Below are 19930 nucleotides of genomic sequence, written 5' to 3' on the forward strand. Positions count from 1 at the left end.
TATTAAACTCAAGGTGGTCACCATGCTTCTGTGTGTACTGGGGGATCCAAGCTCATTTCCCAGCTTGACAGGCTGAGTATGTGCTTTGGTCATGCCTCAATTCTGATTTGGGAGGAGGCCCAGAGCGGTATCGGCTCCCATGGAAAGGAAACCCATGCACACAAGCTTAAAGGAGCCACAGCACGTTCTAGTCAGGTACAGGGACCAGGGTTGCAGAGCAGGCTTCAGAGATCATCTCCCTCACTATCTGCATGTTGCTGATAAGTACCTTTTGAAGTCGTATATGCAGAGAAGTGGAAACAACTTCTTTATCTTAGCAACAAATTGATTTGTCAGTGTTACTGACATATTTCAAAACATTCATCTGCTCATGATTTCAAAATTTTGTGTGTTTTTTAAATTTCGAAGTAGAGTTTGCTGTGGATTTTTAAAGTCATGAAACCTACCACAGGGATACTTTGCGTGTGCATATTGCAAAACTAATCCCAAAGGCTGAACAGAAATAACCTGGAGACTCTGTATTATTTCTGAAATGCTTCATCCTGGTCCAACACCAATGTGAGTTCTCTCCCCTGCGCAGCACAGCCAGCTCTCCAGTGAATGCTCCCCTGCCCTCTCATTTCCCTTGCCCACGGCACTGGTGGATTCTCCCATCCAAATCTCATCGCTGCTTTATTCCCCTGCCTTTGTGCTGGACATTGGTTCTGCGTAGTTTCTTCTCCAGCTTCCACCTCTCACTTCCTCAATCCAGAAACTGGTTTTTTCCCCTGATTCCTATCCAGAGAGCATCTAAGCGGCACAGAGAGATGAAGCTTCTGGCTTTTGCAGCGTAGAAAGGCTAAGTGTACATACCTCTAGACTGCATTGTAGCTGTAGCTGTTTGTCATTGTTCAACTTTTCTTCTTAGTATGAAGACTTAGACTGAAGAATAGGTCAGATCTCTGTTGGCTTCTGGGATACGTGCAGTTCCCTGTTGCCCTGCCAGAACCTGCTGTTTGTGCCCCAGAAACACTGTTACTGTAAAATAGTTTTTACGAAATAAATTTTCATTTCAACTTATTTTTCAGAAGCTTCCTTGTGTAAGCAAATGTTTTTATCATTTTAGACTTTCAGACTTTTTCCCTTAAAGTTTGCATCATAAATGATGTGTGATATCTGCTGGTAAGGGTTACAAGCCATCTGAAATTTTTATGCTGATTCTTCTTGTTCTGTAGCTTACTCCAGCAATTAATAGTGCAGGTAAGACTTCGAGGATTTCCAAATTGTACTGTTTGCCTACACCTCCTTTCTGTCTTCACCATCTTGAACAGAAATATAAACAGCCTAAAGAGCAAATTCTGTGTTTGTTGCAGACATCACAGAAAATGGTATAGTCAGTCCTAAGGCATCCATAGGTTTTCTGTAGTCTAGAAAAGACCAACTGTGATCAGTTTTGATCACAGACCAGGTAACGGCACCAGTTGTTCTTGGCATTAAGCCCATACCTGGGTTTGAGCAAGAATGTCCTTTTAGAAAGGTATTTTCACTTAATGACTGCAAGTGATGGAAAATTGTTCCTGTGTTTAACCACCTGACTTTAAACATATGTCTTAGTACTTACATATTTATCTGACGTTATCGAACTTCTTCATAGCTACTCAGCATTATTACACCTGTGTCTGCTAACTTGAAGAGCCTTCTACTGTTAGAAAACTTCCCACAATCAAGCCATATTTGCCTTCTTTTTAATCATTTCTTAAATCTGTTTCTGCAAGACCATGTCCTGGACTGTGTATAATTCTCATGACTTCTCCCTAAATCTTTTTTACCAACAGTATGCTTTGAATGATAGTCTTCCTTAGATAAATTGAATATCTTCCAGTTTCCATGTTTTTCTTTTAATGTCCTAAAACTCCTTCATGGCATTTAAGCATTTGTTGTTCCTTTTGTAAGCATAAAGGCTTATTTTCATGTACCTTGCCAAAATTTCCTTTCTCCTTTCTTGCTTTATTATTTGCTAGATAGCAACAAGTCTCCACTTCAGAGAGAGTGACATTTTTCTGGAGATACATGTGTAGCATGTACAGCAGTTCAGTTTTGGGTGGAAGGTGTTTTTTCTTGGAATTTGGTGATGGTCAAGAATCCAAGATGATCACATTACTACACAGGAGGTAGTTTCAGTGCTAAAACAACTCTAATCCTTTTTTCCAAATGTATGAGTGGGTTCTTTTTAGATGTTATTTATTGTCAAGTTTCAAAGCTTTCCAAAGTCTACAGAATGTAGAGTCTCTTTGATGATTGTTATAATGTGAAAGAGGTGGATATCTAAATAGGTAAGCTCAGGAACTAAAAACTAGTGCTAGAAAGGCAGCTACAGCATTTTCGCTGTTCCTTGCTAGTTCAGTATTGCTGCATGTGGTACAATCCTTATTTAAATGTGCCCACATATGTTTCATGCATTATGCTATGAGCTTAATAGATAGATGTTTATAGCATCATGCCATTTAAGAAATTTTGCAAATAACATATAGTTTAGCACCTCTTTAAAACCTTAAATAAGGGACTTAAAACCTCAAAATTACTTCATTTTCTTTTGCACTGGTCACTACTGTCAGTGCAGCTTTTGTAGCTCTCAGTGTTTTTCATAGGATTGGTCTGTTGTTGATACCAATGCAGGTTGAATTTATTTTAAAGTCAGATTTCATGTATTGCTAGATTCACAGTCTGGATTCTAGCCAGGTCTAACCTCTCTATCAGTTAAACAGCAGATAGGGGTCGAAATGTGCCCATACTAGTTCTCTGAGGATAGAAATAAAGATGAGGATTATCAACTAGTTAATGCAATCAGATACAACTCTATAAACCTTACCATAGTGCTGACATACTAAAATGAGTATAAAAATTCTTAGTAAAGAGATAATTTCTTAGAAGAATTAAGAAATGGCCATCTCCTTTAAGAAAAAACAACTGTTGGCCTGTCATAATTTTCTCTGAGGGTAGGTTTCAGGCTGAAAATGAGAGAGCTGTAGCTGTTTTCTTTAGTTTATTCCCTACCTTCTTTAAGTAACGTATTACGGATTTGCATATTTTAGACAATCGAAGGAGAGCATGTATTATATAGGCTGTCAATAAAGTAAGAAAATCACATTCCTTATGATGGAAACATTTTCCAAAAAGTGCCTTTAAATTAATCAAAACTTCTTTTATCACAAGAAATACAAGCAAGTTTTTTAATGACTTTATGAATAAAAAACCCTATTCCATTATGTGCATATGTTCTTTTACTAATACCATGATCACCTCTACAAAGATTGGAAATCCAGATGTTTAGTTGTACTTCCAGCATATAGCATATTTAGAATCCTGTAAGATCTGTTATGAATTACAGTACAGGGTGCACAGTCTTCACAAGGATGTTTCTTGAATGACATGTGAGGAGGAGACCCAGGAGGAGCTGAGGGACCTGCTAGCCTATGGGATAGGAGACGGTCTTAATCTTTGTAAACTATGTCTTCTTCCTTTGAATATCATTCACAGTGGAAGCCAGATGGGACTTAGCAGTGAACTGAGTAATAAACTGAGCAATAGCTAAAGGAACTTTTGTTTGATGGAAGACCACACTGGGCAGTTAATTCTTGGTAGCTTGGTATGGTGGGTTGACCCAAGCCAACAACTAAGCACCCGCCATCCATGCACTCACGCTACCCTCCACAGTGAGATGGGGGAGAGAATTGGAAGAGCAGAAGTGAGTAAATCTTGTGGGCCAGGATAAAAACAGTTTAATAAGTGAAGAGAAAAAATGAAAAAACCCCAACCAACCAACAAACCCACTACCAAGTGATACAAAAGCAATCACTCACCACCTCCCACCAGCAGGCCAATGCTCAGCCAGTCTCTGAGCAACAGCTACCTTAGAAAGACTACCCCCAATTCTATTGCTGAGGATGATGCTATATGGTATGGAACATCCCTTTGGTCATTTGGGGTCAGCTGTCCCAGCTGTTTCCTCTCCGAGTCTCCAGCCTATTTGCTGGGGGGCAGGCAGCATGAGAAACAGAGAAGGTCTTGGCGCTGTGCAGGCACTGTTCAGCAAATGCTAAAACATCAGTGTGTTATCAACACTGTTTTAGTCACAAGTCCAAAACTCAGCACCATACGGGCTGCTGTGAAGAAAATTACCTCCATCCCAGCCAGACCCAGTACACTTGGGATTACAGGAGTCAGACCAGATAATAAATATGGTAATGGAGTTGAAGTATAACATTTTGATTCCATTCGTATGTCTGTCTTTTCTCTCCTGCATGGCTTGATTGTTTATGTACATCATTGTTGTACAACCTTCACATGGTTTACATAAGAAAACCCATTGTAGTAAAAGCTTTAGCTCTAAACTTGCACTCCTTATCTAAGCAGTCTGCTTACTGAGTTCTCTTCTTTCAATTACTTCTTATACTGATTGAACTCACATCTGAATCAGCAGCTCTTGAAGAGATGAGAGTGATCGCTCTTTCAAGTGTGACTTGTGACACCAAAGAGAGTAACACATTGGCACAACTGATATTGATGGTAGTTCTACCACTAATTTTAGATGTTTGTGGTAAATCTCCATATTTTGAATTCTAGGGCCTCTGTAGAATTTAGAGGTCTTGGGATTACAGTGCTTCGATATGTAAATTGCTGTGTAGTCCTACCTCTCAAGAGCTCCAGGAAAGGCACTCTGTAAATACTGATGCCCTAAAAGAAGGTAGAACCATATTTTTCTGAGAGACAGGTTAAGTTCTTGAAGTATTGTTTATGTCAAATTTTCGTTACCTGTGGTAACCAACTGTGTTCTGAGAAAGTAATGTGATCGTATGGTGGTGTTACCTATGGTTGTTACAGCTTCTGCTAATGTGCTTTTGCTCCTGTGTTAGATTTTTTTCTGCTTCTTGTGATTAACATGTAAAGAGTATATCAGGCTACTTATCAGGCAGATAAAATTTGCCATCACAGAATTGAGCTAGATACAACATATGTTCAGATGTGCATGGTAAACAAACCTGAAAGGAACACAGTTGTATTTTCTAGAGCAGACTTACATTTCGCACAGTTGCTTGCTTAGAAATACATTACCAGCTAATTGGTGAGCTAAATAGATTTTACTCCATGCACAAAACTAAATTTCTCCACTAGAGAATTTAGCTTTACTTCACAGTCCTCATTAATTGTTCTTATGTTATTTTATATAATGATATCTAATGATGCAAAACAGAACATAAGCATGGGGTTAAGGTTAAGGATTTAAACATAACAAAAATCAAGCATTACTGAGTTAGGGTTGAATGTTTACCCAGCTTTGACTGCAGTAGTTTTCACGTGTAGTCACTGAAATAGCATCTCGTTACATAACAGAATATTCTTTCTCAGGTGTCGTAATACAGAGTAACATTCTTTCATGTAAATTATTTAGTATAACCTACAGTTGACAGGGTGAAACACCTAAAAGTCACACAGTGAAAGGGTTATTTTTTAGAGTAACTGTGATCTGTGCACCATACACATATAGGGCTAAATTTTTAAAGGGGTCTCAAATTTCCCTCTGATTTTATATCCTCAGTCTATTTCATGCATGTATGATAGGATTAAGATATCTGAGTTTTTGACTTCAGTCACTAATTGATATATCTTAATCCTTTCATATCTGTCCGTAAAATAAGAGGCCATCTTTAAAAATTTCACCTAAAGTGCTCAATTTTGCCTTCAGATACCTCCATGCAACTTCCATTGAAGTAATTGGAGCTGTGCCTGCATATCTGATGGTGGAACTGGACTCATTGCAATTAAGGTACACATTTACCGACATAATTAGTCATCTGGAATAATCGCTGGGCCCAGTGTGACATTCTGCATGTGCAGAATTTCCTAGATTGGACCCTCTGCGTGTGGGAGATTGAAGATTACGATGATAACTTTATTCCTTGCCTTAAATTTGTAGCTATAGCAGAACTTTAATGTCATTTGCTGTATTTAATTTTCCTGTTTTAAATAAGAAATGTGGAAGGAGGACATGAAAACAACATATTTTTCACAGTGATGTCTTTGTATATTTCTTCATACCCAACCAGCGCACAGACATTCCATGATTTCCACGAACACGTTACGGATGCACAATCGCAATTTGTGCAACAGCACAAGTTTAAAGTATCCAACCCTGAGTGTACCGCTTTCTTTTTGTATCTTTGTGCTTGCAAAGCACAAACAAAAAGTAGATGTGTAAGGAATCCCACAGTTAACTAGCAGCATAAAACCCAGATATAACATTGGTATCTCTTAATTCACAATACAGATCTGTAAACAACTTCTTAGCATACTTATTTTCCCCTAATTTAAAATTCTCCGTGTTTTGTTATTGATTTCATGCAGCTTTTAAATTGGTGTCTCTCTCCTGTCACTGATCTGAGGAGGGGCTGTTTACAAAAATCTTGACTTTTAAAACTAATGGTTTTGGAAGAGTCATATAAATCCATGGCTGACCCAAAAGCAGAAGATTTTGCAGAGGTTTTCCCAAATAGAATGCCAGTCTTGAATTTGTGACCACACAAAAAATTCCAGCTAAAAGAAGTTGTTCTGGGATATAACCTGTATGTTATAACCTGTTAAAACACAGTGAACATAGCGAGTACTCCTGTGATTTAGAATAGTGATTGATGAATATTTGGGTCTAGTTCTAGAACTGTTAAAAAGTGCCAGTTTTCAACGTATTGGTTTTATTGGTATTCCTTTGCATTTATAGTGCTACCAAGTTTAAGAATGGCAGATTATATAGTTCCCTCTGAAAATTATCTATTACCACAAAGGTTAACTTATTTTAAGGAAGCCTTAGCCCAGGGGCTTTCACACCACTCTTTCCGTTAGTGCAAGGTCATCTTCCTCTGGCAAGCACAGCCAATATTAATTGCCAGAACTTGTTCAAATTGAAGAAGATGCTCTTTATAGCACCACAACTTCTTGAAGGTTTAAGATTAGATTTCTTTTTTTAAAAAAACATTGTCATAGGGAAATTGAAAACACAAGAACAAATAATTTCTTTGAAATAGAAGTGAACATTAGAGAGCAAAGTAGTGCTTTTAAAGGATTTTTTGTTAAAAAAAAATTACTAGCAAATTACTGTATTTTTTACTATGACTGATTGAATAGAGAAATTATTCCTCAAATAATCTTTAGCTATGGTAAGCAGTTATGTTTTAAGATAGTAGTAGGAGTTAATTACTTAAAAAATAAATTTTAATAACCTGTTTAATGCATTAATTCTTAGAATGTTACTGTAATATTTTCTACATTTAAGCAAATACATGGTTAGATGATCATGGATTTATGTCCCCTGCATCCAGAATACTTAACAGGTTTATAATTCAGCCTATCACCTAAATTCTTTCACTCTTTTCATATCTGTTGAACCAGCCTGGTTATATATAGGAAATTGGGATGTCTGCCCATTTTCAGGTAAAGACTCTCGCAATGGAAGTGGTTGATTTCTTGACATTAGTGTTCCTTTGTTCTGTGTTTACACCCTGCTTGTTCTACATGTTTGTACATTTCTTTGTTTCGTTGAGATGGAAATAAGTTAAAATTCTTGCTAAACCGTTTGTTTTTCCAAAAGGTTTTCGCTATTTTTAATTGATTTTCATTGTGTGTTTTTGCAGCAAGCTTAGTAGTGGAGGAGCGAACGAGACAGATGAAAATGAAAGTGCACCGTTATAATCAGACATCAGGGTCTGGTTCTAGCCAAGAACATGAGCGTGAGCAATATACCAAGGTAAAGTCAGTAGTATTGAACTGATACTTTGGCTTGAAAATTGAAGGCATAAACCTGTTTATTTAAAATACTATATAACCCGCAAGCACACTGTGTTATAAAGCCTGACAGAAATGTCTTTGAGTAATAGCTTTTTAATATCATTTTTACCCCCATCTGATGTGCATTAGACTTAGTCTTTGATATCACCTAAAATGAATCTGCAAAAAGCAGAACACATCAAAACTAATTCAGGGAAGAAAGATCCTTCAACAGCTGTTAAACAAAGTCCTGTCACCTCTGGCTTAGGAAGTCCCTAGCCTGTAAATCCCTGGAGGCTGGAAAAGTGGGCCATGGAAGTATCATTGTATGTTGGCCCTACTCCCTTGTTCTTCTCTAGGCCTTTGCTGTTGTCTGACATGTAGAGAGCTAGGCAGAATTAGATCCAATCCCATGCAGCTGTTCTCACATTTGTATAATTTTTTTGCATCCTAATAATGTCACAGATAAAGTATTTCCTTTCTTGAAATACATACTGATTACTTTGATCTCCTTTTTTAATAAAAGGGTAAAGATTTCCTCTGATAGTTATGTACATGAAATTACATTAATGAAGTTAAATAGAGGGACCTTTTTTTTTTTTCTTGATAATGCTAAAATGATATCCCACAACCTTGTAAGTTTAAAACTGTATAGGCTTCTGAGCAAACTGCTGAAAATGTCTCACACATCTGCACCGCCTCTTACAAATCAAGCTGTGAGGGGCTGGAGCTGAACTTTCTGCTAAAGATGTTTTGCCTTGTGACACCTAACGGAGGGGGAACGTTTGCAGAAGTCATGAGGGGAAAAGTTTAGTTAGATTCTGTGTTTCCTTTCAGAGGTACGGCACTGTGTTGGTGTAGGCAAAGTAAAGGGCAGGGACAAAACCAGCGGTAACTCAGTTGTGTGGGAAGCGTTCCTGCAATTCTCGTCTTCCGGTGCCATTGAGAGTTACGTGCTTTCAACCAGTGACCACAGGATGGCAGTATGAATGTAAAAGTCCACCGTAAAAAATTCAAAGACACACAGCAACTGTGTGCGTTAAAAATAAGGTCTCAGAATAACAGTAGTTGGAAGAAAATCAGAGCTTTTATTAATTTAGACTTTCATGCTTCAAGAGCCACATTTCAAAGACTTTCTTCACATCGGTAAGAACTAAATGCTTGTGTTTTTACTTCTACGTTTTAAGAGAGATGCACTTTCCATTTGTGAACCAGTGCCATACAGAAAACAACAAACATTGTCAAGCTCTCAACAGCTGCGGACATCAGAACGCTCCTGGCATTTATTGCGGTAGCGCAGGCACCGGGCATTCTGCCCCTGCCCCTCCAGGGTCACTTCCCTGTGTTTCGCAGAACTGCTGCACGCTCCCGAAGGCACAGGTTAAAATAACGGATAAGCAAGGTACTCAGCAGAAACAAAATCTGAAATTTACTTAGGAATGGGTAAATAGGCAATTGGGCATCTAACTTGTAGTATCTAACAGATTTGAAAGATTTGTTCAAGCTCTTGTAACTCTTAACTGTAAAGTTAAATATGAAGACAACTTTAATAAGGATGTTTCTTTTTTGAGACCACCCCACTGTGAACATAGAACTTAAATGAAATAGTTCTTAAAGGGAAGAGAAATAAGAGAAACAGGGCTTTAGGTCCTCAATTGCCAAATTGTGGGATATCAGTGCTATTAAAAAAACCCCCACAATTGGGATGGAAATTTCCAATGAGATCATCTGTCAGAAGCCAGAATTTGTATAATAATTAGAACCCCTCATTTGATATTGGGTTTGCCGTTACCTTCACAAGAGGTCAACTCAGGACAAGAGGGTGAGATGCAGTGTGTCTCTGTGGTACTTCCCAACCAGTTAATGTGGTAATGTGGTAAAAAAATAGTAAAAATGCATTTGATAAAGTTTGCAGGAGTAATGTGCGATCTGGCCAGGATGACCAAACATATACCTTTGTACATAGTCAAAGGCCAATTTTCTGATTTCAATTAACTGTGCTTACAGATTGATTCAAATGTTCGTATTTTTTTCATTATGAAACATATTTTTTATCCTGACTCTCTTTAATAGTTATCATAAGCATTATTTTTGATCCTCAATATATTTTTCTTATTGTGCTAATGTAAATCCCACGTATGGTGAAATAGTTGTTGGAAAACATCAATCTGCACTGTTACCAATTTCCCCTATCCTCTAGTACCTAAAGTTTTCTAGTATCATCTTTAGTTTTTAACTATATGTGGAAATGAAATCAAAATTGAAATCACAGCATGATGAGTGCTGGATGGAAAGAACTCTGTTGAAGTATTGTTTATTCAGAATTTTTTAAAAAGGTAAACTTTAAGGAAGCAAATTCTCTGTCCATTGTTACAAGAAAAATATTTTTGGGGTACCGGGTGTTCTGAAAGACATCGGCTCCTTTCCATGCTAAAACAGTAGTAAGGAGAATTAATGACTTATACTGAACTTTAAATCAAAAAACCTTTAACTTTTCATGTATTTTCTACATGATAATGGTGTAGTCCTAGATAGGATGGTCCAACCTATAATAAATTTTTAAGTGCTGAGAACAAATTATATTAGCACATTCTAACACTCTGTACTATATTCAGTGATGTAGCTGTTTGCTTCGTATCACTAGGGTGATAGTCATCACTTTAAAAATGTTACTAAAGCAAACCTTGTGCTACTGTCTTTTGTTACCCTCAGAAGATGGTGAAAGAGTCAAGAAAATAAACCAGACAGATGAAGATTTAGACAGCTCTAATGAAAATGTAGTAAGTCATATCAGGTGGTGCAGTAAAGCTGATGACTGAGACTTACAAGGACTTCAGGCTATTCCTAATTTCTGCTGCCAAAACCTGTGAAAAGTCTTTGAAAGCTGCAGGAGCAAGACTTACTTTAAATAAAAAAGAAAAGATGTTCAGTGCTCTAATAGGCATTTTGGAATAGTGAGAAAGAAATATTAAATAGCTATTAAAGAAATGGCAGTTGCAAGCAGAGTTTGTCCCTCTTTAAGAGAAATGCTTCTTTCTTTCCCAAGTAGCAGTGTTTGCCCACTGCTTCAGAAAATAAGTATATATATTTATTAGAGAAATTATGCTGTGCTGCACATTGAAAAAATATTCCCTTCTGCTTTTCAGAGCAATCAGCTCACGTGGATTTGATTCTTCCACTACTTTAGCATTTGCAAATATGCTTGGTTTATTACACATAAAATTCTCTAAACCTTTGTCGTGGTTTAACCTCAGCCAGCAACTGAGCACCACACAGCTGCTTGCTCACTCCCCCCCCACAGTGGGATGGGGGAGAGGATCAGAAGGGTAAAAGTGAGAAAACTCGTGGGTTGAGATAAGAACAGCTTAATAATTGAAATAAAATAGTAGTAGTAATAATAATAAAAGAATATACAAAGCAAGTGATGCACAATGCAATTGCTCACCACCTGCTGACCGATGCCCAGCCAGTCCCTGAGCAGCGGCCCCTCGGCCAGCTTTTCCCCAGTTTATATACTGAGCATGATGTCACATGGTATGGAATGTCCCTTTGGCCAGTTTGGGTCAGCTGTCCTGGCTGTGCCCCCTCCCAGCTTCTCGTGCACCTCCAGCCTTCTCAGTCGGTAGAGCATGGGAAGCTGGAAAGTCCTTGGCTAGTGTAAGCACTACTTAGCAACAGCTAAAACATCGGTGTGTGATCAACATTGTTCTCATCCTAAATCCCAAACACAGCACTGTACCAGCTACTAGGCAGAAAATTAACTCTATCCCAGCCAAAACCAGGACAACCTTTCAAAAATTTTCCTTCAGTATGGACTGGATCTCCTTTGCAATAGTTAATTATGTGTATGCAAAATTAATTCCTTAAATTTAAATGTTTTCTCTTATATTGAAACAAGCCTTTTTTTCAGAGGTATCGTAACATGGCCTTTGCAATTTCCAATCCATTTCTGGTGCATTTCTTCCATTTTTATAATTTCTCCCACTCAGTTTCTCAATCTTCCTAGTCTCAGTAAGCAAGCACTAGTTTTTCAAGCATGCACCATGCAAGTTATTGTGTAAACATTTTTGAGCATCTGTGTTTTAAACATCCATTAATGGATTTCTGAATAGGTAACTCTCTGCTCTACGACATTTGTATAGGTCTTGATGGCTGTTCCACTAATTGTTTTGAGACCCTCACAGAGCTCACATCCTTATTTCTTTCAGTTCCAACAGAAAGACTCCATAATTTATGTGAAACAGTTAATTTCTAAAATGCTAAATAAAAAACCCCAAACAAACCAACAAACCCTCTGTGGATTTGGCAAAAGAGTTTAAAGAAGAGCTTTAAACATCTGTCTGCCTTCTTTCTTGTATATTGGTAAGGCTGTGGTGGCTAGTATGCACATATTTGTGCTGTCTCAGTGTTTGAAAGAGTCAAAACACTTTGGTAGCATAATTCTGGATTTGTATAGATATAGATGACAGTATGTCTTAACTAGGCTCTTAATTCAAAATACAGTAAGTTTTTTATTCCAGATGCCAGATACAAACACCATGTTGCAGCTGCTCCAGCTTTCCAGAGAATGTGCAACACATTTTTTTGGAAGGTCTGTTTATCCAAGAGAGTTACTGATCAGAGCACTGTAGTACGTACTTAAAAGGACATCACTCTATATTTAAATGCACTACCAACTCAGTTAACACTGTATGTGATTGGAAAGCATTTAGCATAAAAGTGTAATCATGGCATTAGTTCAGTGGCACTCTGTGGATTTAACTTGATAGTTAATGTCTACAAGGAAGGGCTGGAGAGGAGACTCGGAATGATAGGGGACTGATAATGTTAAGTTTTATGTGATGGTGGGCAAGGCACTTAGGACTATGTATAGAAAATGCACTTGGACAGTGATGTGATGGTTTACGTCAATGCTCTTTCCATTGACATTAACGTATCTGCAGTTCATCGTACCCCTTTGTTTCTCCTTTTGCTGGTGTAGAAGCAGCAGCAGCTCCACAGGTGGTAAAGTGAATGGAAGAACTGTATTTCAGCTGTTTATATCTCTTATAGTTATATTGAAAAAAACTTCTGTCTTTGTAATGCAGAAGCAGGCAGTGCAGATAGTTTGGACATTTGAAGCTAGCTGCTATTAATGTTTGAAAAAACAGACCTACTCTTTAGTAATTGCTATCAGAGTTGCTGCAAACTTCAGCAACTCTCCTAATGTGATAAATGGTGCACCTCAGAATAGAAATGTTACATAAGCTTTAACTCTGTAACATATAGAGTTGAAAGAGAAGTGATTGCACTGAAAATTCACTTTATTTTGAAGCTTCAAAATTATTTTTATATAATATTTAAATATAACACGACAGGGAAATTTATTACAAATACATGCAGAGTTATGAAGAAGAGTAGTTTTCTAGATGGGCAGGGCTGTATCATATTACTTTTGAGCCCAGTTGGAAACCCGCAGGCATTACTTTAATGCAGATACCAAATAAGTGGATCTTAGCTCAGGACATTTTTCTTCAGGTATATTGCAACAGTAAAATGTTCTTCTTTTAGTGATCAGTGATTTGTGGAAGAGTACTGTTTACATCTGTCTATATTTGAGGGGAAAAATGTTAACTTCAAAATTGCTTTCATTTTGTTCATCTGTTAGCTGAGATGACTGTTTGATTATCAGATTTTACTGAAAAGGGGTAGGTAGCGAATAAGCAGAAAAAGTTGTATGCCTCCTGTAGAGGACAGTGAATTCAGTAGAAGCGGTAGCTATAGGAAGGAAGAGCTAAATCCAGAAGAAGGAGTAAAATGTAAACGCTGCAGCACTCAGCATTAACTTTCAGCATCACCACTTTTTGTGCTAATCTCTATTTCTGTGAAGGGAAGGGTTTTCAGTTTCTTGGGAATCGCTGCCCTGGCATACACTATAAAGGGGTGGTAAAAGCTCAACCATGCCATGAAAATCTCATTTAGGAAGTGAAGCTTCATGTTTTATGCAGTAGCTCTGTGATTAGAATACCAAGGCAAGTGGAAGACATGGATTCATTTTTTTCATTATCCCTCATCTCAACATAAAATTCTCTGTTTACCGACATACGAAAGACTGGCTATTAAGCCAGTCTGATATTTACAAAGCAATTCCATTTTGTACAGACTGCTGGACTATAGGGAGAAAGACAAAGTGAGGATATCTACATAGCCCCCACTTACGGGGGATGATACCTGGGCTGAAGACCCTGTGGTAATAAATGGTTTCATACTGATACCGAACAGTCATTTGGTGAGGCTGAGTCCCTAAACAGTCACTGATACACAAGCTGGGACTTCTGACTTCTCTCCCAGTATCCTAACCAGTAACCTGGACAACCGTGCTTGATGCTTTCTCTCTCTCTCCTCCCCATCTTTCTCAGCCCACGTAGGTAGCCCATGAAGGGTGGAGCAAATTCAGTACGAGTGAAACAGAGGGTCTTCCGCTGCCCCACATGGCATATATAGTCCACTGTGTTCAACTTTGTTATTCTGCGGTTGAATAATTAATTGAGTGCTAAACAAACAGCCAGATTCAGGTGTGGCTTGGGACAAAGGCCAGCAGCCTGTACCTCCCTCAACACTTAAGAAGAAGAAAGGCTTCCAGCAGGAGGAAGGAAGTCACTGCATCTGGCCTTGATGGTTCCCTTGACGGGAGACCTCAGATGGTGTCAGCCTTCTCCAGCACCATGTCATGCTTGCTCAGGGACCACATGAATCGTCTCCTACCATTCCAGGTTCACTGTATGCACTCTCAAACCAAGGGCCACAAAGAGAATGTGGACTTTTTGGTGAGGAAGAAAAGTAAATAGACATCATAATGACAGAGGGGGGAAGTCAGATTGTCTTCAGCAACTACAAGTAAAACGTGGAGATATTTCTGAGACACTCTGTTACCACGCATGAAAACCCATGTATTTGAGAGAGACTGCATGGTTACATTTTAAACAAAGTATTTTTAAAATATCAGCTGCGGAGGAATAATTTCTAGATATAATTTAAATGTATAGGAAGAGTGAAAACCCTATTTCACTGAAATCAATAGAAATTTTATTATTTAATAGGATCATGATTTCTTTTGCAGATTACAATTCTATTTAGCTCAATGGAAAACCAGAACATTCCATGTGTTCAGATGCTTTTCATATTTTTAGATACCTCATTTTAGGAAAGTTTAAAGGATTCATTAGGAATTCTGTGGGAATTTTGCATAAAATATCAAGGCTGGCTCAGGAGTGGGACAGTTTAACTTAAACTGGAAAAAATTAACCATTCAGTTTTCCAGCCTCTGAACATTTATGTTCAGCGTAAGTAAAAAGTCTTCATAGCTTTTATTCTTGCTTTGAATTTTTTTTAGACTTTAGAAGAAAAATATGTCATCTAAAGAAATTTAAATGTTCCATTATTATGAAATAGAGCTGATAAGAATTAGTGTGCTTTGTATTTCCATTTCGGAGTTTATTTTGCAGTCTCAAAGAGGGCAAGCAGCAAAATTATTTAACAGACTTCTACAAACCATTTCCAAAAGGTGGTCTGAATAAACATATCAGCATAGTCTCAACTTAACTCCATTGGTCATTTATATTCAGATAAGTCACACAAAGTCACTTGGAAAGAGAATCTCCAAATAAATCCTTGCTGTAGTTGAAAATATTTTTAAATATTGGAGTTCTTGAGTCCTCTGTGTTACCCACTTTATTAAATCAGAGTTCTGCTGCATCTGTTTCCATGTCAATGCCTGTTAGACGTGTTATTTGAGCTCAAAGTCATCGCACTCCAAGCTATTCTGAAATCATCTGCAGAGTTTCATTTAGTATTTGAAGCTGAAAATTTACCTTTAGTAAACCAGAGCTTTCTCTCCCACAGATGTTTCTATTCAGTCAGCCAATGCAAGCCCAGGGTATTGCTAAGAGTTTCCTCAATGCACACTCCTCAGGTCAAACCCCCAGGTTTTTATTCATAAATTGGTTTGTGTTTTTAATGTTAGCGTATGCTGTCCAGGAGCTGCGAGTAACCCTGAAACACATGCTGAGACACTAAATTTGTATAGCCTTCATTTCTCCTACAGATTTCTATATTCACAGTTAGTGCTTAGTATCCTCTTTATTCTCTCCCCTTCTCTACTCCTGTTAACTTCCTCATCTTATCTTAGATGTTTTACCAAGAGGTTTCCAAGTGTGCTGTGTAGACCTCAAACATAGTTACTGAAAGGCACCAGAGCAACAGAAGACAAACCTGGCTGGAGGACAGGAGGCCTGATACATTCATCTGTACAAACCCGAGCTTGTGTTTGCCAGGCTTTTAAAGTTATGTCATGACATTTGCCAACTGACTCAGCCTGCAACCAGTGCCTAGTTGAGCTGGGGATATTCACAGACTGTCACAGCTTTGTGTATAATTCATAAATAAACTTTTATGACTTGCAATTTTACAGAGCACAGATGTGGAAAATGAACTCCCTAGAGTGTCTTGTCAAACACTGCCTAGTGTTCCCACGTGTTAATAGTTTTCCCATGATATGCCCTGCGAAGTATACCACTGGTTTAGTCGCTTTCCAGCCAATGGTACCTTGCTCTCTAATGACAGTGGGTTTTAGTTTTGTGAACCTGACAATGATTTGATCCTCATATCTGTGTGACTGAAGATTTAGGTAAGTGTGACATTGCTAGGATTGAAACTTCCTTTTCATAGAATCATAGAATCATTTAGGTTGGAAAAGACCTTTAAGATCATCGAGTTCAACTGTTAACCTAACACTGCCACGTCCACCACTAAGCCATGTCCCTAAGCACCACATCTACACATCTTTTAAATACCTCCCGGGATGGTGACTCAACCACTTCCCTGGGCAGCCTCTTCCAGTGCTTGACAACCCTTTCGGTGAAGAAATTTTTCCTCATGTCCAATCTAAACCTCCCCTGGCGCAAATTGAGGCCATTTCCTCTCGTCCTATCACTTGTTACTTAGGAAAAGAGACTGACACCCACCTCGCTACAACCTCCTTTCAGGTAGTTGTAGAGAGCGATGAGGTCTCCCCTCAGCCTCCTTTTCCCCAGGCTGAACAACCCCAGTTCCCTTTATATATGTCTGACTGATGATGTCAGTAATATGAGCGTTATGTAATAGGCAGTGTGGTGTCACAGTTGGTTTTAACTCATCAAAGCTTCTGCTGTTAGCAAAAGGGTAATATTTTCTATCCCTGTCCACATATTCCTCCTGCTGGGTCTTCTGCTAGTTCTCACATGTGTGTGCACATGTAAAAGCAACTAGATTACTGATCTGCCTGCAAACAAATACTATTTTTGCTAGGTTAGCTTTCTGCCTGACTAGCCCTCTAGTATCACAATACAAAGAGATATTTTGTGGTAGAAAATGTACTTTTTTCCTTTCCTGATAGAACTTCGGTATTGAAATCAATCCCCAATGTCAGCTTCACGTAGCATTACATTTCATTCAGACTCATACACAGTTCTCCTGTTCCAGACTAACTCAGCACGAGTATTTCATAGTATATTTTTTAATATTTGAAAAATTGAAAAAAGGTCTGTAGCCGAAGAGATGGTATGCATGTGCTTGAGAAGATGTCTGTCCACTGCATAAATACTTCATTATTATAGTTCCAGTGTACTAAAGAACCAGCAGCCTATTTCAATTCCAATGCTGTGATTTATTTAGAGTGTCTTATTTAGTTCATAAATACCATGTTTGATTTCTTCAGTAGTCATAAAGGCATTATTTAATATAGGCATTTCTCTGAATTTCATACAATTTTGTTAGATCTAAAAGCAGTTGGAGAGAATTGTCATACTTAGGTCATTTGTTGTCTCAATATATGCATTATGTTTTGATGATACTCCTCACCCTTTCTTTTCTTGATCTCTAGTATAATATACAAACAGATCAGTACAGAAGTTGTGATAACGTCTCTGCCAAATCATCAGATAGTGATGTCAGTGATGTGTCAGCCATTTCCCGAACCAGCAGTGCCTCACGCCTCAGCAGCACAAGTTTTATGTCAGAGCAATCTGAACGCCCTCGGGGCAGAATCAGGTGAGTTCTCAGTGCAGCTTCAATTGTATCACACTCCCTCTTTCATTTAGTGCGAAAATACAACCAGAAATTATTGAAACTAGATGACCACAACATAAGAATTTATGAAAAATGTCTATGCACATATAAACCGTCTTCCATTGCTAGCCTAAAATGACAATATTTTTGCAGTTGTGCATCTAAAACAGAAAGCAAACTTCCTATGAGGAGATGACAGATTAATGTATTTGTGGCAAGCGGAACTTGAACACACACTATCATCTCATTGCTGGCTATGAATCAGTGTAATCTATATGCCAATAAGGTATTGCAGCAGAAATATTACTAGATTTTTCATCTAAAGAATTTTCTTTCATAAAAGCTCTGTTTTTCATTCTTTCAGTCTATGTATTTATTCCCCTACCTACTTGCCTTTATTTTGCTGTTTTCATGCATATGATAAAATACTAGCTTTGAAACAAGTATTTGTATAGTAATTTTGATATCTCTGGTTCAAAAGTAGTTTAATTCATTTGCATTTTCAATAATCAAATATCTCTTTCATCCTTGATAATAATCTATTCTCGGTTTAGTGCTTTTTTAGATACACAGATTGGTTCCTGTCTTCATCTAACTTGATGACAAAACTCCCACCAGCTATAATGGCTGTAGGACTGGCAGGGTAGTCTATGATTATATCTACCAATGTCTCAACTCTCAAAAACTTGACTTTAAGTGTTATAAGACACGAGAATAATTAGGAACTATAAAAAAAAAAATCTCTATGGAGGAAATCAGTCTGATAAAAGTCTGGATGGCATCATTTAGTACTTCAGAACATTTCTAGACAGGCTCACTGTCCGAGAAGTTCAGCTGCAGGCTTTTTGATCTGTTCATGCAATGGGAAGGGATGTTAGGGAAACTCAGAAACTGGCCTCTATGTCTGAACTAGCTCCACCTCATTTTTTTGTTAAGGAAAGTTCACAAGGGTATTCAAAGTCATGTTTCAGACAGGTGAAATAATAACCTGACAGCTGCAGTAATCCACAATCCAGCAGAACACTGTGGTGGAACTGTAAATGTATTTAAAGTTATTCAAGTGTTCCAAGTTATTTCAATTCATGTGTTCAAATGCTGCATTTCATTATGTCCTGGCTTTACAGTACTCGTCTCTTACAGAGGGCTTTAGTCATACCAAAATACCTGTATTTTCTAGACATTGAATTTTTGCAACTAGGCCCTGTCACAGTATCTTTGGAGACTGAACAAAATAGGATTTTTTCCCATAAATATCTCTGTGTTGAACAGATTTTATCAGAAATGTTCCTTGGGTTCAGAATGTCTGATCACAAATATTAGAACCAGGAGAACCACTAACCTCATGTGAGGCTGAAAAGGGGGAAACCTAGGGTCAAATCCTCGCTCTCGTTCAACCTCTTCCATTCTAACAAGTAGCAAAGCACCTTGGGTACAGGATTCGCCGATGTAGTGTACAAAACCAAGTCTGCAATGGGCCCCCCAGTTCAGCTTCACTCTAGACCCCTGAACTGACATGTAAGTAGAATTCAGATGCCTTCGCTTTCTGATACCATCCACAGAATCCATACCTCAGGGTTTAGACACTTTATACTTGCTTGCTTTAATTTTCTCTAAATTCAGGTAGGACTTCCATAGTGAACAAATTGTATAGCAATAATATACAGTGCAGCTCATTCAGTAGAAATATGAGGAAGAAATAGAGTCATAAATTACTGATAACTTCCAATATTTTTCTTCTAAGATGGCAGTGGTTTTGCTCCCCTGAAAGACCTGTTAAAATAAGTGGGAGATGCCTAATGTACTATCTTTGCAATTAGCTTATTTCAACCATTAAGTGCAGTGGAGTGGAATTTAAAATAATTTTGATGTTATGTTGGAAAACATTGTATCCAGCAGATTAACATCCACTGTTCAAAATTTTCCATTTGAGTTGTCCACACTTATTTTCGATGATTGCCTGTCATCGCTATAAAAAGGTCAAAGTCTTTAGAGACCTGCAAAAATGTTGTATCATGGGAATTAGATATCAAGAGAGGTCAGAATGAAAGTGTGG

General features: G+C 38.0%; 1 protein-coding gene across 34 annotated transcripts in view; it reads left to right on the forward strand.

Annotated features, from left to right (window-relative positions):
* The window catches only part of RIMS1 (regulating synaptic membrane exocytosis 1), a 356593-nt gene that overhangs the window by 262999 nt on the left and 73664 nt on the right, over positions 1-19930 (forward strand). For 24 of the 34 annotated variants that reach the window (XM_076333069.1, XM_076333034.1, XM_076333035.1 and 21 more), the window contains 2 exons: positions 7662-7774; positions 17693-17859. The exons of the other annotated variants lie outside the window; for them this stretch is intronic. In XM_076333069.1, coding sequence (XP_076189184.1) covers positions 7662-7774; positions 17693-17859 — 280 coding nt within the window. The remainder of the gene's footprint in view (positions 1-7661; positions 7775-17692; positions 17860-19930) is intronic. 34 annotated transcript variants of the gene reach the window in all.

This window comes from Aptenodytes patagonicus, chromosome 3 (assembly GCF_965638725.1).
Source record: "Aptenodytes patagonicus chromosome 3, bAptPat1.pri.cur, whole genome shotgun sequence".
Taxonomy (NCBI): domain Eukaryota; kingdom Metazoa; phylum Chordata; class Aves; order Sphenisciformes; family Spheniscidae; genus Aptenodytes; species Aptenodytes patagonicus.